Below are 15,278 nucleotides of genomic sequence, written 5' to 3'. Positions count from 1 at the left end.
AGCAATCTAAGACCAGGGTAAAAAAGATGATAAAATCCTGTTTAGCAGCAACTTAGGATTCTATATACTGGCACATGTTTGAGATTCTGATTTCTTATTTTGTGGGCTCCATTGTGCCAATTTACCGTTTGTATTTCTCTATGAACTATTCTTTAGCTTCTATGCAAATCTGTGAAAAATCAGCCAACCACTTTATTTTGGCATTTATTGACTAGCTAAGTGCTACCAACTCAAACAGTGTAATATTCATTTATGCTTTGAGTAACATTTGGAATTTAGCTTGCTTGCCATGAATATTCATTTAAATATCTTACCTGTCCTCTTCAAGAGCTTCCCAGTGAAACGTGCATCACTCCTCAGTGGGTTGTGCAGCTTGGTTCTATACATGGTGCACACGGCCCTCGTCCCGGCACAGGATGCTTTCGTGTACGCAATCCACCCCGAAGTATGCGTATTGGAGCTAGTGGTCCCTCCCACTAAGCATCTAGTAAACTCCTGGAGGAAGTTTTAGGATATAGTGTACAGAGGAATGGAGCACCTGGATGGAGGCCTGACCTGCTCCAACTCAGCAGATACTAGGAAGAAGCAATCACCCAGGGGTTATGAAGTGTCCGTGCGTGTGAAGACTGAATACTCAACTAATGTCTTGGATGGTCACAGCTCTTCAGTGCTCTCTGAGTGCTCCTGATAATAACCTACTCCTTGTTCACTGGGTGCAGTGGAGAATCTGAGAATTTTGGGGCACTGCCTCATTTTTTCAACATTTTTAACTGTTTCTTGTATTTCTAGATTTTCTCCTTTATCATTTTCCCCCATAATAATCCAAAATAAAGATTTTTACAGAGCTGGAGCTGCAGCTCAATAGGCTAATCCTCCGCCTTGCGGTGCTGGCACACCGGGCTCTAGTCCCGGTTGGGGTGCCGGATTCTGTCCCGGTTGCCCCTCTTCCAGGCCAGCTCTCTGCTATGGCCCAAGTGCTTGGGCCCTGCACCCCATGGGAGACCAGGAGAAGCACCTGGCTCCTGCCTTCGGATCAGCGTGGTGCACCGGCCGCAGCGTGCCGGCCGCGGTGGCCATTGCAGGGTGAGACAACGGCAAAAGGAAGATCTTTCTCTCTGTCTCTCTCTCTCACTGTCCACTCTGCCTGTCAAAAAAAAAAAAGATTTTTACAAAGAAGTTCCAAATAATCCTTTAAACAAGAATGCAGGCCAGCACCATGGCTCACTTGGCTAATCCTCCGCCTGCGGCGCCGGCACCCCGGGTTCTAGTTCCATTTGGGGCGCCGGATTTTGTCCCTGTTGCTCCTCTTCCATTCCAGCTCTCTGCTGTGGTTCAGGAGTGCAGTGGAGGATGGCCTAAGTGCTTGGGCCCTGCACCCCATGGGAGACCAGGAGGAAGTACCTGGCTCCTGGCTTTGGATCGGCGCAACGTGCCAGCCGTAGCGGCCATTTGGTGCGGTGAACCAATGGAAGGAAGATCTTTCTCTCTCTGTCTCTCTCTCTCACTAACTCTGCCTGTCCAAAAAAAATGCAAGCAGGAGGGACTTAAAATCTTATTCTCGGGGCCCACATCATGGCACAGTAGGTTAATCCTCTGGCTGCCATGCTGGTATCCCATATGGGCACCAGTTCTAGTCCTGACTGCTCCTCTTCCGATCCAGTTCTCTGCTGTGGCCTGGGAAAGCAGTAGAAGATGGCCCAACTGGGCCCCTGCACCCACATGGGAGACTGGGAGGAAGCATCTGGCTTCTGGCTTTGGATCAGTGAAGCTCCGGCCATTGCGGCCATTTGGGGAGTGAACCAATGGATGGAAGTCCTTTCTCTCTGTCTCTCCCTCTCACTGTCTGTAACTCTACCTCTCAAATTAATAAATAAAATCTTAAAAAAAGCTTATCCTCCTTTTCTATAGGGTAAGTAGCACTCAAATTCTAGAAATATAGTGCTATATCTTTTGAGATAGTTTCATTGAAGATGGGTAACACATGTGAGGACTGTTTATGTCATTGTCAACAGGATAAAGCAAAATATGTTAGATTTTACATAAACAATTAGGATGTTCTATATCCTGCGTCACTCAAATGAAGGATATACAGAACAATGGAAACTAACTGAACAGTCATTGCAACATAGAACAGACTCAATTACTGCCAGAAGTCAATTATAACTAGATATGTGCTCCACCTGTGTTTATTGTTCATTCATTCCTGCCAGTGCTATTCTATCTGTTATTTATTTGTATTGACTCCTTTCAAAATGCCTGTGAATTAGTTATGTTTAGACACATTCTCAGGATGAGTATACAAAAGGCATAGAGATGGTTAGAAACTCCACCCAACATCAGACAGTTATTTCCAAGTGCTATGATTGGCATTGAACCCAGTTTTTCTGCTTTGTATTCGGTGCCTTTTCCTTTATACCATGCTAAAAATGTATAGTGCTGTTCAGATATCCAATACTAGGTTTTGGCTATTCTCTATATCTCCATTTAGTACATACATTCATATTTTAAAATATTATATGGTCTTTGGTATTATTATCAGAACAGTGTGACTAATGATCCATAAACTCTCTGAGCCAGATAGGTTGGTCTCTTCTGTTTCATATTCCTTCCTCTCTACACATGGTAAGGAGTTCTGTACCACTTTTATTCTCCTACTCTGAGCTTCTTAACCTTGGCATTGCTCATATTTCGGACTAAGACATTCTTTGTCATGGAGGGTTGTGGTGTGCATTGTTGAATGCCTAGCGACATCCTTTATCTTAATCTATTATATTCTAGGGGCTGGTGCTGTGGTGTAGCGAGTAAAGCTGCTGCCTGCAGTGCAAGCTGGTTCAAGTCCTGGCTTCTCTATTTCCAATCCAGCTCTCTGCTATGGCCTGGGATAGCAGTAGGGGATGGCCCAAATGCTTAGACCCCTGCACCCACATGGGAGACCAAGAAGAAGCTCCTGGCTCCTGGCTTCGGATTGGTGCAGCTCTGACCGATGCGGCCATCTGGGGAGTGAACCAGCAGATGGAAGTCCTCTCTCTCTCTCTTTCTCTTTCTCTCTCTCTCTCTCTTTCTCTCTCTGTCTCTCCTTCTGTGTAACTCTGTGTTAACTCTGACTTTCAACTAAATAAATAAATCTAAAAAAAAATTCTGATAGCACCCCCTGTGTGACAGTAAAAAATGTCTCCATAGTTAATTGTCAAATATCCCATGGGAGGCAAAATTGCCCTTAGTGAGATCACTACTTTAAACTCAATATAAAAGGAACTTCATGAAAGTGTAGTCCCTTTGTTTAGTCCCCATCCTGAATATTAGGCATTTTCAGCAATTAATGATTTAGGCGTTGTATTAGTCAGATCAAGGCAGACTGTGCTGTGGTAACAAGTGATGTCCAAATAAGCTTAACGCAGACAGTCCTCTCTGATGCAGGTTGATGTTCAGGTTGCTTCAGACTTCCAGAAGCTTGGCATCTGCTGTGCTTTGATGATCCTGCAGCAGGGAGAAAGACCACAGAGAGTCCTGCTTACCACCTAAATGTATCCATCTGGAGGTGGCACACGTCACTTTAGCTCACATTTTATTGACAAAAAGCGAGTCACACGACCATGCTAACTCTGAGGTAGATGGAAAGTTTAGACCTTCAGGCTTAGCAAGGAATATTTCAGAGTATTAGTGACCATCACTAATACCAGGGTATTTACCTAATAACTACTGTCTAAATGCTTTGTATCACATTTATGTGACGTGATTCCAGCAGTGATTGAAATGTATCAGCTGGTTTTCTGTAAAGTATATATACAAGTGAAATAGTAAATAAGATGATGGATGCCATATGCAATAAGTTATAGTAATGTGCATTAAATGTCTATTAACTTGCAAAATATTTGCATTTTTGTGACATTTACATTTCATGAAGTAAATGATATGTCTCCATTTTTTTTTTTTTTTTGACAGGCAGAGTGGACAGTGAGAGAGAGACAGAGAGAAAGGTCTTCCTTTTGCCGTTGGTTCACCCTCCAATGGCCGCCGCGGTAGCGCGCTGCGGCCGGCGCACCGCGCTGTTCCGATGGCAGGAGCCAGGTGCTTCTCCTGGTCTCCCCTGGGGTGCAGAGCCCAAACACTTGGGCCATCCTCCACTGCACTCCCTGGCCACAGCAGAGAGCTGGCCTGGAAGAGGGGCAACCGGGACAGGATTGGTGCCCCGACCGGGACTAGAACCCGGTGTGCCGGCGCCGCAAGGCGGAGGATTAGCCTGTTGAGCCACGGCGCCGGCCGATATGTCTCCATTTTTTATTGCTGCTGTTTTTGATGTCCTCCAGTAACATGTCATTGTTCATTCTGATTAAATTTATTCCTAAATGTTTTATGGTTTTGTTATTATTTTTGAACAAAGTCTTTTTTTTTGTTTTTCTTCATTCCATTTCTTTCTGACTATTGGAAATATAAAGAAAAGCTATCTGATTTTTTGTATATTTTCCCTCACTCAGATATCTTAATAATTTAACTGCTTTATATAGCTTTTTGAATTTAATCTCTTAGAGAAGTGATTCTCAAGGTTTGACCTTTGAACTAGTGTTAGTGTCATAAAAATTTGTTACAAACCCAAATTCTTGAACTGTCAACTTAGATATGTTGAATCAGAAACTGAGTATACAGCTCAGCCTTAGAGATTTTTAGATATAGAATCTTAACATTTTTTTCTTTTTTACTAATAGAACATTGCTGCTTCACTCTCTTACATTGTAGCATCAGTTGAAACATAAAGAATGCTGGGTCCTAGTGGCATTAATCTTGATTTTTGTTTTTTATTTAGAAGAAGTTTATTGTTTGTGATTTTCTGGTCTGTAGCATATTTAAAATGCCTCATTCTCTTTGTGATTTTTATATAGCATTTTAAATAGGAATGACTAATGAATTTAGCCATTGTTTTCCAGAATGTATTAATATAGGAGTTTTCACCTATAATTTATTAGTATCTGAAATGTATCGATTGGCTTTGTAATGTATGCATTCATGGAAGAAACACAATTTGGTGGACTTATTTTAACATATTGCTAGATTTGGTTGGCTAATAACCCCGTCATTCTAGCTAATTGAATTATGTATTTTCCCAAAAACAGCAAACCAGTACCCTTTTTTATTTTAATAATAATAATAATAATAATATCAGTTCTCATATTCTTAAACATCCAGCTTTTCTTATGCCAGATTTAAAGGTTAATTGCATTTTAACACTACATATTTTATGCAGCTCCTTAGACCTCAAATTAGAACGATAATAACAGTTAACCCCATATGTTCTCATTAGAATTCTACCAAATCTCTGGCTGGGGAGCTGCCCTCGCCAAGTGGAACATGTAACCATCAAACTGAAGCATGAATTGGGCGTTACAGCTATAATGAATTTCCAGACTGAATGGGATATTGTCCAGAACTCCTCAGGCTGTAACCGCTACTCAGAACCCATGACTCCAGACACCATGATTAAGCTGTATAAGGAAGAGGGCTTGGCCTACATCTGGATGCCAACACCAGATATGAGCACCGAAGGTAAGGATTGAAAGAATCATTCTAGCCCCTTGCTGATGTGTTTCAGAGAAACTTCCTGCTGTTTGCCTATCATTTGATTGGCATTGATCAATCCATCTATCTAAATTAAGGGTCCGAAACATGAAAGGCAGACATGGAATAAACATAAGGCTTTAGATTTAGTGTATTTTACACATGCCTTTTGATGGTTTGACTGAGCATCTGTTTAATGTGGCTTTGATTTTTATTCTTCGGCATATTTATTGTGTATCTGTTGTCTGCGTGACATTATGCTGTTGGCTGGAAACATGAGGGTAAAAAAGACAGGCACACTTGTGCTCCTTGTGGAGTTTATGGTCCTATAGATATTGCAAGTGCTAGGCAAATGACTAAAAACACAAATTTAAAGCTATGTTGAGTTTTTTTGCTAGAAGATATGTAGATATTGCTATGGGAGGATGAACAAGCAATTGGACTTAGGGAGAAGTCAGGGAAGATTTTCTTGGGAAGTGATATTTGAGCTAAGAATTAAGGGAGCTGGGGAAGAATGAGGTGGGAGAATGTGCCCCAGGCCTACACAGAAGAATCTCTAAGCAGGAGACAGCACCAAGTGTTAGAACTAGAAGACTAATGTGGCTGCTGATGAAAGAGCAAGGGAAGAGTATCTTGCTGGATTTGGCCCACAATCAATGCTTTAGACTCTATTTTAGAGCAAGGAGAGGCAGTAGAAAGGTTGGGAGGTTGGGAAATGCTGAGGTCCATTTTTTTTTTCTTTAAAAGTGCACTTTGCATGTAGATTGGAGGTAGAGCTGGGAGGCCAGTTAGGAGGTGAGCACACTAATTAAAGTGGGAGGTAATATGGGATAATGCAGCCCAGGCAGGGTGGTGAGAGTGAGAATTCATTTACTGCACAGGTGCTTGCTTAGCATGGCTTTGTGAGAGGGGATATATAGTGTGGCGGGTGCTGCCAGGGAAGCAGAATCAAAGAAGGCATAGTTTTGATCTACTGGTAGGATGCAGTAAAACAAGTCCAAAAAAAATGTGAGAGGAATGACTAACATGCTGTTGGCAGGGGGAGGGAGTGATTAACATGCAGTACATGGGAGGAACATAGAGATGCTACATGCATGCTAGAGCATTTGAGGTGGCCATAGCCTTGACAGGTTAATGTGGAAGGAGGGAGGCATTTTGGGTGGAAGAAGTAGTGCTGGCCAAGGCACAGAGATGTGGGATCTTAAAGGAATGGTGCATAATTCCACCTGTTTTGGAACAGGGTGCTTATCCAAAAAAAAAAACCCACAAAGCTATTTGTAAGCAAAGAAGCAAGTTACATCAATAATATCAATTCTGCATCAGCAGGGGGCAGCAGAGAGCTGTGGAAATGGCACTGGCTGAGGGAGTGTGCAACCTGCTGATCTGGGGGAAAGAAGGAAGACAGGGGTGCCTAGCAGGAAGCAAGTCTAACATCAGCTCTTTTGCCCAAACACATAGTGTGCATCAAACACTCTGCTCAGCAATTTACAGTCATTAACTTATTTAATTCTCTTAACAAGACTCCAGACATATATTGTAGTTATCTTCATTTTGCAGAGAAAGGCTGAGTTATAAAAAGTTAAGTAACCTATTCAGGAGACCAGGGTATAGTGACATGGCATAGATTGCCCAGCTGGCAGCCAGAAGCAGGGTGTTGCAGATGCAGAGACCCACAGGGTCTCAGGAACTCAGGTTCATGATCAACTCAAGTTACACAAAGTCATGAGTTTCAGGGGAGGTGGTTTCTCTCTCAGAGAGCAATGGTTCCCACGATGGATGACCTTGAGTATCACAGGGAACCTATGCAGAGGCAGCCTTGGACCCATATAACATCTCAGGTAGTCCTTCTAGTCTTTGTCTGAACTGAACTGTCATGGTGGATGGGGCACAGTTTTTGGTTCTGAAAGCAGGAGTAGTAATTTACAGTTTGGTAACTCTTCTCTAACCTTCCCACCAACAGATCAATCTGTGTGGCTCTAAGTATTATCACGAGAAAGTATGGGTTAATTCAGCTGAATAGTTTTAGAACTCCAGAGAAAAATCCATTGAAAGCGTTGTGAGCTGCTGCATAATGCTGTCGGATAACATCGGAAGAGGAAGACAGTCTGTTAGGCTTGACTGTCACCACTGGTTGTTACAGACCTGTTCTAGTCGATTATGCTATCGATCCTTACTCTTGTACACTGTGTCATATGCAGATGAGGTGGCTTAGATTTCTTTTTCACCTTTTCTTCAAAATTTTTGGTTTGTGTCTTTGACCTGGGAGATAAGGATCACCCAAATCCAGCACTCAGCTAAACAGAACAAAACAAATCTTGTTAAAATTTCCTTGGCATAGAAATTATTCAGATTGAGTGTTGACCTCTCTGACAGACTGAATTTAGCCCCACCATCTACAAAGTCACTGATCATAGAGCTAGAACAACCTGGACTTGAACTTTGTAACCATTGGTAACTGTGGTACGGGAAGGCTAGTTCCTGCATTGGGAAAATGGGGAAAGTGCTTTGTACCTTGCAGATTGGAACAGTAGAGCAAGATAATTAGTGTGAAATGGCTTTCAATATCACAAAGTTGAGGCTGCATTACAGATTAAATTGACCTTGTCTATCTTAACACTCCAAAGATGGAAAAGAAGATATGCTCAAATAAAATGTTAATATATTCAGCCTTATATATGCTGGATAAGAAGGATGTGTGTGAGTGTGTTTGTGTGTGTGTGTGTGTGAGAGAGAGAGAGAGAGAGAGAGAGCATGAGAGAGCGAGAGAGCGAGAGACAGAAAGAGAGAGATTAGAGAGAGATTGAAAATTGTGCCTTGAGTTATTTCTTCCAGGGTCAAACTTTATACAAAGCATAGCTTTCAGGCCTTTTGAACCCCTCCCTTATCCATGCCTCAATGCCCCAGGCTGTCCCCAGGTAGCTGACAAACACTCTTTTCCTCCATCTCTTACCACTTTGGCTTATTTAATGGTGATTTCCAGAGTGGTTTTAATCATTCTAGTGTTAAATTAATCTAAAGCAGGATGGGCCACAAGTTAGGCAAGTGGGAGCTGGTAGTGTCTCAAGTCCAATAGACATTATTGGCTTTTGTTGTTGTTGGTTTTTTTTTTTTTTTTAAGATTTCTGTATTTGTTTGAAAGGCAGAGTGACAGATGGAGAGCAGGAGGGAGAGGGAAAAGAACATAGAGGGAGTGAGGGAAGAAGGAGAGAGTGAGAGATCTTCCATTTGCTGGATCACTCCTCCAATGCACTAACATTTGCAGTTAGGAAGGACTGAAGTCACGAGCCTGGGATTATACCAGGTCTCCCTGGGTAGGTACTCAAGTCATTTGAGGCATCATCTGCTGCTTTCCTAGGTGCATTGGCAGGAGGCTAGATTGGAAACAGAGAGCTAGGGCTTGAACTGGCACTCTAATAATATGAATGGGCATCCCAAGTGTGGGCTTAACATGCTGCCCCACAACACCTGCCTCTGTTTTGTTTTCATTCCTGCATTTAATGAATGCTTTTTGAGCAACCGAGACTCAGGGCCTGTTTTAAATTTCAAAATAAGAACCACAGACTTTATAGTGTTTTGTTTGATCTGTATGGGGTTTACATGTTTCAACTTAGTTGCCAGCAATTTAAAATTTGGAATATTTTTCATGGTTAAAAGATCTGGATTTCTGTCTTGTCCTGAGGTTTTACTTTTTATATATTATTTTTTAAAATTTATTTATTTATCTGAAAGGCAGAGTTACAGAGAGGCAGAGAGAGAGTGAAAGGTCTTCAATCTGCTAGTTCATTCCCCAAATGGCTGCAAAAGCTGGGGTTGGGTTGATCCAAAGCCAGGAACCAGGAGATTCTTTCAGGTTTCCCATGTGGGTGCAGGGCTCCAAGCACTTGGGCCATCAGCCACTGCTTTCCCAGGCCATAGCAGAGATCTGGATTGGAAGCGGAGCAGCTGGGTCTCAAACCGGTACCCATATGGGATGCTGGCACTGCAGGCAGCGGCTTTACTCACTGCACCACAGTGCTGGACTTGGTTTTACTGTTTTTAAGGATGGAATTTTTGGAATCGAATTACATTCTATTTAAAGCCTATCTATAGGAAAGATAAAAATCAGCTACTCTAGTTGAACTGGCTCTATTGGACAGGAAATGTGGTCTTAGAGACCCTCTTTTCATTCCTTGGTGGGTATCCTTCCTGGTATGGGCTTTAAAGCAGAGGGAGATGGGCTATTGGATACAGGGAGCTAATCTAGTGTAGAGGCACAGGTATAAACCGTAAGGAGGTGGTACTCTCACAAGCACAGCACAACCAGGAAAGTGGGATGTAGAGGGATTAACTGAGAATTCAGACTGACAAGAAGGTGCTGAAAGGGCCATTGATCAGGCTGGTTAGGGAAGGACCATAAAGGAGCAGTTAAAACCAGTGACTTTGGAGTCCAACAGGCTGGATTGCAGTGGCCACTTAGAGAACAACCTGGATACATCTCTCTGCCTCAGTTCCTTCATATGTACGCTGAGGACAACAGTGTCACTGACCTCATAAGTAACAGGTGGCTGAAAATGACTTATTTTGTGCAAAATGCGTAGAACAATGCTTGACAGATAGAAAGGGCTCAGTAAATGTTATCTGCTATTAATCAACGCAGGGTGATTTGTAGTCACTAGAGTTCAGAAAAACCAAAGGCTCCGGCTAAGGCCAGGCAAGACAGGTGGACACCCTGGTCTGACTAATCTCTGGTGCCCCCTTTATATTATGTGTCCTGGGAGAAGACCACTCATAGGTGGCTACATTCTGATGAGTCAAACTCATGTGTAGCTGGGAATCTTTGGTGCTTTCCCTGTGACCACTGACAAATACCTGGCAGAAGGATGTGAGATCGTTGATCAGAAAAACCTCAAACTAACACCTATGCCTTTTTAACTTCTAGACTGTGTATATGACTCCTGAAGAGTCTTTTACAGATAAAAATGAAAAGGGAAGGGATTGCATTGTTTGACAGTCGTTGGGACACCTCTGTCTGGAGAGCATGTCTGGAAAAGGGATCATGACCTATGTTAGCTGTGTTTGGCAGCCTGGATACACTTACGCTGGGCAGGCTGAGCACCTGGGCCAAGATAATGAGTCCAGCAGTTCCTGCTACAGTGGCCACTGGATTCCATTCGTATGTTGAGCATGTGGCAAAACCCCACATTGCATATTCTTAATTATTTTCTGCCAAGGTATACAGTATCAGGTGGCAACCATCGTATGGAACTTGTCAGGTGATCCCAGTTGTGGTGGAAATAGCAAGAACCCACCCTTCTCAGAGCTATCAGTGGGGTCTTTTCCCACCCAGTGTTCTTGGAATAAACTGCTCACAGCCCCTCCACAGGATAAATGTGGTGCAGCTGGGTAGGCTTCATCTTCCTCAGCAGCATAAATAAAGAATTCCTTGGAGGTTTTGCCTCCTCTGCTCCCCAACTCAAAGCGTGGACTGAACACACAGTGCTGTTCTCAAGATTGGCCATGACTACCTCATTGGCATGTCTCAGGTCCACACCATGTTGCTGCTCCAGAGATATTTTAGTGTCTCTGTGACAATATCAAAGGATTGATACGGCAGGCCCCCCTCACCATAATGTCAGAGAACCTGGTGACCAGACATGGGGCTTTAGGTGAGTTAGATTTCATGGCTCTGTTTGGACTATGAGAAGTCAAAATAAATAGGAGCTGGTGTGTCTTTGACTCAGATAACCTCAGAGACCAGGCAGGAAGCATGAGTGTGGCAGCAGGAACTAGAGAGTGATGAGGCTTAGGAGCCATCAGGTGTGCCCTGCCTGTAGCTTTAGATCTCTTGTTAGAAGGATGAACAGAGCCTGAGAGCAAGAGTAGAATATTATTCTAACTCTCTTCTCTGAGAGCATGGGGAGCCGGGTAGACAATGATTGAGATGGCCTTCAAGCCACCACAGGGTCTGCAGTAAACTATGTTCTTCTAAGGTGTTGATGCCCAATCTCAATGTGTGTTGGCCCCCACAGGGGCACTTGCATTTTAAGAGAGAACATCTGAGAAGGGAGGTTAGACTTACTTGAATGACTCACATGTGAGAATTGTGGGTCTCAGTGAAAATTCACAGTCAAGCTCATACGGGGACGGCTTTTCCTGTCCTTTCAGTCATCCAGCTAGAATGGTAACGTGAAGGCAAATAGGGCCCTTCTGTGGGGTCCTTGGAGGAACCTTAGGGGGCCCTGTGTCCCTGTAGAACTGTTGACAGGGTGTCAGGCAGGACAGAGTTGGCCACTTCATAGGCATGTGATTGTAATGCAGGACTATGGATTTTCCTTCTTTCCTTTTGCAGCAGTTTACTTTGGTTCCCACCAGACGCCAAAACCCCCAACTCCTGAGCTCTCTCTGTACCTAGAGCCTGGGAGCTGAAGAATTCCAGGGAACCTGAAATACAAAGAGATCACTGGAGAGGGGGGCTCCTCTGGTCCACTGGGAGAGAGAGGACCTGGCTCTATCAAGACTCAGCAGGGCATGGCACACCCCTCTGTGGGATGGGAAAGCATTTGAATAATAATCAAAATAACAATCATAAAGCTGTCATGACCATAATCATAATTAACCAATAACATAGAGATTCAATCATACTTAGTACTCATTGCATCATGACAGGATAAACGAATGATCAGTTAGCACACATGTAGTCAACCATTCCATTGCACTGAATTTTAACATATTAAAATTAACATATTAAACTTCAAGTTTCATTTGTCTAACCAATGACCAAGATTGATCCCTTTTTTGTGTTTTACTATTTTTTTGTTTTGTTTTTTCAGATTAAATGAAATTCAGGTGACAGGACCTGACAAGTTTTCTATAACATTACCTCAGTCTCTGCCTAATTTCTGCGAGCCCTTGTGACAGTTGTAAACATCCAGTCTTCTGATGATAGGTGGTATTGACATTTCTTTGGAGGGAAATTTGCATCAGTAGCAAAGTCACTCAAAGGAGCAGCCATATCTGGGGAAGGTTCAGAGTGCAGCCATTGCCTCTCAAATTGTCTCATGTTTTCCTTCAAAACAAAGGAATGGAGCAAATGTTCATGTCCTGGGCTCACCCTGTGAGTGGGCCTGGGATTTCTCCAAGTACTGGCAAAGAAACTGGCAGCCACGGGGGCAGTTTCTTTATTCACCTGTTTGTGCTGTGCTTTCTCCACCCTAGGCCGAATACAGATGCTGCCACAAGCCGTCTGTCTCCTTCATGCCCTTCTGGAGAACGGACACACCGTGTATGTCCACTGCAATGCTGGAGTGGGCCGCTCCACTGCCGCCGTGTGTGGCTGGCTCCAATATGTGATGGGCTGGAATCTCAGGAAGGTGCAGTACTTCCTCATGGCCAAGAGGCCAGCTGTGTACATTGATGAAGATGCCTTGGCCCGTGCACAAGACGATTTCTTCCAGAAGTTTGGGAAGGTTCGATCTTCTACATGCAGTCTGTAGCAGCCCATTTGCCTCCTCTTCCTCTCAATTTCCTTAATTCAAATGATCTAGAAACAAAGATTCTACTTGAATGGAAAGGACTGTGAATGAGAACTTGTCTCTTAGGCTGCTCTGGTTCATCCAGGGGATAATTTTCTATTGTTTAGGTTGGGCTGTGTCCTAGAAATATTTTGCCTAAGAAGTTATGATACATAAGCCAAAGCCAAAAACAGCTGGTTGTGCAGTGCTGTTCTGTGAATCAGATAGGAAGGGAATAGGTGCAGGTCCTGCTGCATACAGATCGAAAAACCCTGTGTTTTACTCTGCATGTGCTGTACAAAGCACTATGGATTCAGGAGAGCATGTGCCTGTTGCATCATAGCCTCTTCACCTAAAGAAGAAAAAACAGAGAGGTACATGGACTCACACACACACATGCATACCCACAGTGCTTCCCTGCTGAGCTGAACCAAATTTATAAGCATCAGAGTCAGTCAGTTGCCCAAACAGGGAATCACAGTAGAAACTTGGACTGTGACAAAGGAAGAGCTCAACATAACTAAAAGTGAATGGCTTTCTAGACTTTGTATCTGCATGCTGCCTTGCAGTGGTCACAGTCTGGTCCAGGGCATCACTTTCCTTACCCACCCAAGAGCTTTCAATCAAAACATCCCTCATTCTCTATTTGTTCCCATTTGCGGCTTAATGAGCATGAGTGCTTGCTGAAAGCCTCCTGCTAGTAAGGGATGACCCATATTTCCTTGATTCTGCTGTTTCCAAGATAACGTGTTGTTTCTCCACCATGGTGTAGTGAATTTAGCTTTGCCTTTCTTCAGCTAAGGTTGATGCTCTGACAAGCAGTTTCAATAGTGAAATATGGAAAAGCGGTACAGTGTTCTGATCAGTTGCCAACAAATTTATGAAAGTAGTTGCATTTTGTGCAACCTGATTTAAAATACAGTGTACTGTCTCAGCCAATGTGGCCTGAGCCATAGCTCTTGAGAGGAGAGAGCCCCAAATCCACAACCTAGGACTGATGCTGGTTCAGTCCTCAATATGCACTTCCTGTGCCTCCAGAATATGAGATTTGCTACCTTAAATTGTGCAGAAAGTACCAAGGTGAGTAAGACTTTGCCTTCAAAAGTGTGTAGCCTTCAAACAGACCTGTGTTCAACCAACTGTCATGTAGGATTGGACTGCGAAAGCTATGCTAGAATAGAGGAAAGGAAAATATCTTTTAGTCAAGTGCCTCTATGTGCTAGGTGCTTTACAATCTTTGTGATCTTAACCACGTTGATCTTCATGGCATCATCTCTGCTTTTTAGAAGAACTAAGGCTCAGAGATGTTAAACCAACTGTCCACTGTCACATGGTAAATAAATAAATGAAATGAGATTCAAGGCTAGATTTGTTAGAATCAAGGATCATATTTTTTTCTCCATTACACCATAATGCTTATTTATTTATTTTGGCTCCTCATTTTCTCCCCAAAATACAGAATGATTGATAGGGGAGACTCTGACAGGAGGCATCAGAAATTAGAAGTATACGAGATAAGTTCCGGTTGAGCTCAAAGGAGAGAGAGATGTCTCATTATTGTGGCACTCAGGCAAGATAACATTTCCTCTGGGCAGAGGTGGCCAGGCAGGATTCATTTCTTCTGAACTTTTACAAAGCTAAATTTATAAGCCAGCATCGAATAATGTGACATCTAGCTCCATTGCTAATAATAGCTAGAAATAGCTATTGTAGTGAAGAACCCATTTATAGCCATAATGTGTTATGTAAAATTTAATTGTATGGTTGGAATATTTTAAAATAATTACATACATGTATGTGTGTGAGAGTTTCTTTAACATCTAACCAATCTAGATGCATAATTTCTATTACAGAAACATCTTTTTGAGTAGATTATTCCCTTCCTCTCCTTTTGCTATGAAAAACAAAAATCGGTTTAAGACTGTTAAGAATGTTTTGGAATTACTTCTCTTGTCCTCAGTGAGTGAAATGTCTAATATGTTTCAAAAATCAATTGGAATCTTTGCTGAATAAAAAATTTTAAAAGACATTTTTGAATTTTTCAGTGTTATCAGCTTAGTCTGAAATCCAGAAATAAAAAACCATTGCATTTCTTTATAGGTAAAGGGGACAGTCAGTTGAGCTGGATTGTTTTCTCCTGTCACCCTTAGGTTCTCATTAATCAATGAAAATTGGCAATTACATGAAAAAGCAGGTCAAAGGGGAAGACACCACAATGAAGACATGAAGATGGAAACT

The 15,278-nt window shown here is 42.7% G+C and overlaps 1 protein-coding gene across 3 annotated transcripts in view; it reads left to right on the top strand.

Annotated features, from left to right (window-relative positions):
• Positions 1-15,069, top strand: part of EPM2A (EPM2A glucan phosphatase, laforin) — a 118,707-nt gene extending 103,638 nt beyond the window's left edge. For 2 of the 3 annotated variants that reach the window (XM_062186883.1, XM_062186882.1), the window contains exons 3-4: positions 5,297-5,538; positions 12,745-15,069. In XM_062186883.1, the coding sequence (XP_062042867.1) occupies positions 5,297-5,538; positions 12,745-13,022 (520 nt within the window). In that variant the 3' untranslated portion in view covers positions 13,023-15,069. The remainder of the gene's footprint in view (positions 1-5,296; positions 5,539-12,744) is intronic. The other variant, XM_062186884.1, reaches the window with a different exon arrangement.
• Positions 15,070-15,278: the final 209 nt, after the last annotated feature.

This window comes from Lepus europaeus, chromosome 3 (assembly GCF_033115175.1).
Source record: "Lepus europaeus isolate LE1 chromosome 3, mLepTim1.pri, whole genome shotgun sequence".
Taxonomy (NCBI): domain Eukaryota; kingdom Metazoa; phylum Chordata; class Mammalia; order Lagomorpha; family Leporidae; genus Lepus; species Lepus europaeus.
Note: the sequence above shows the minus strand (reverse complement) of the source record. Positions and strands in the feature narration are given on the sequence as shown.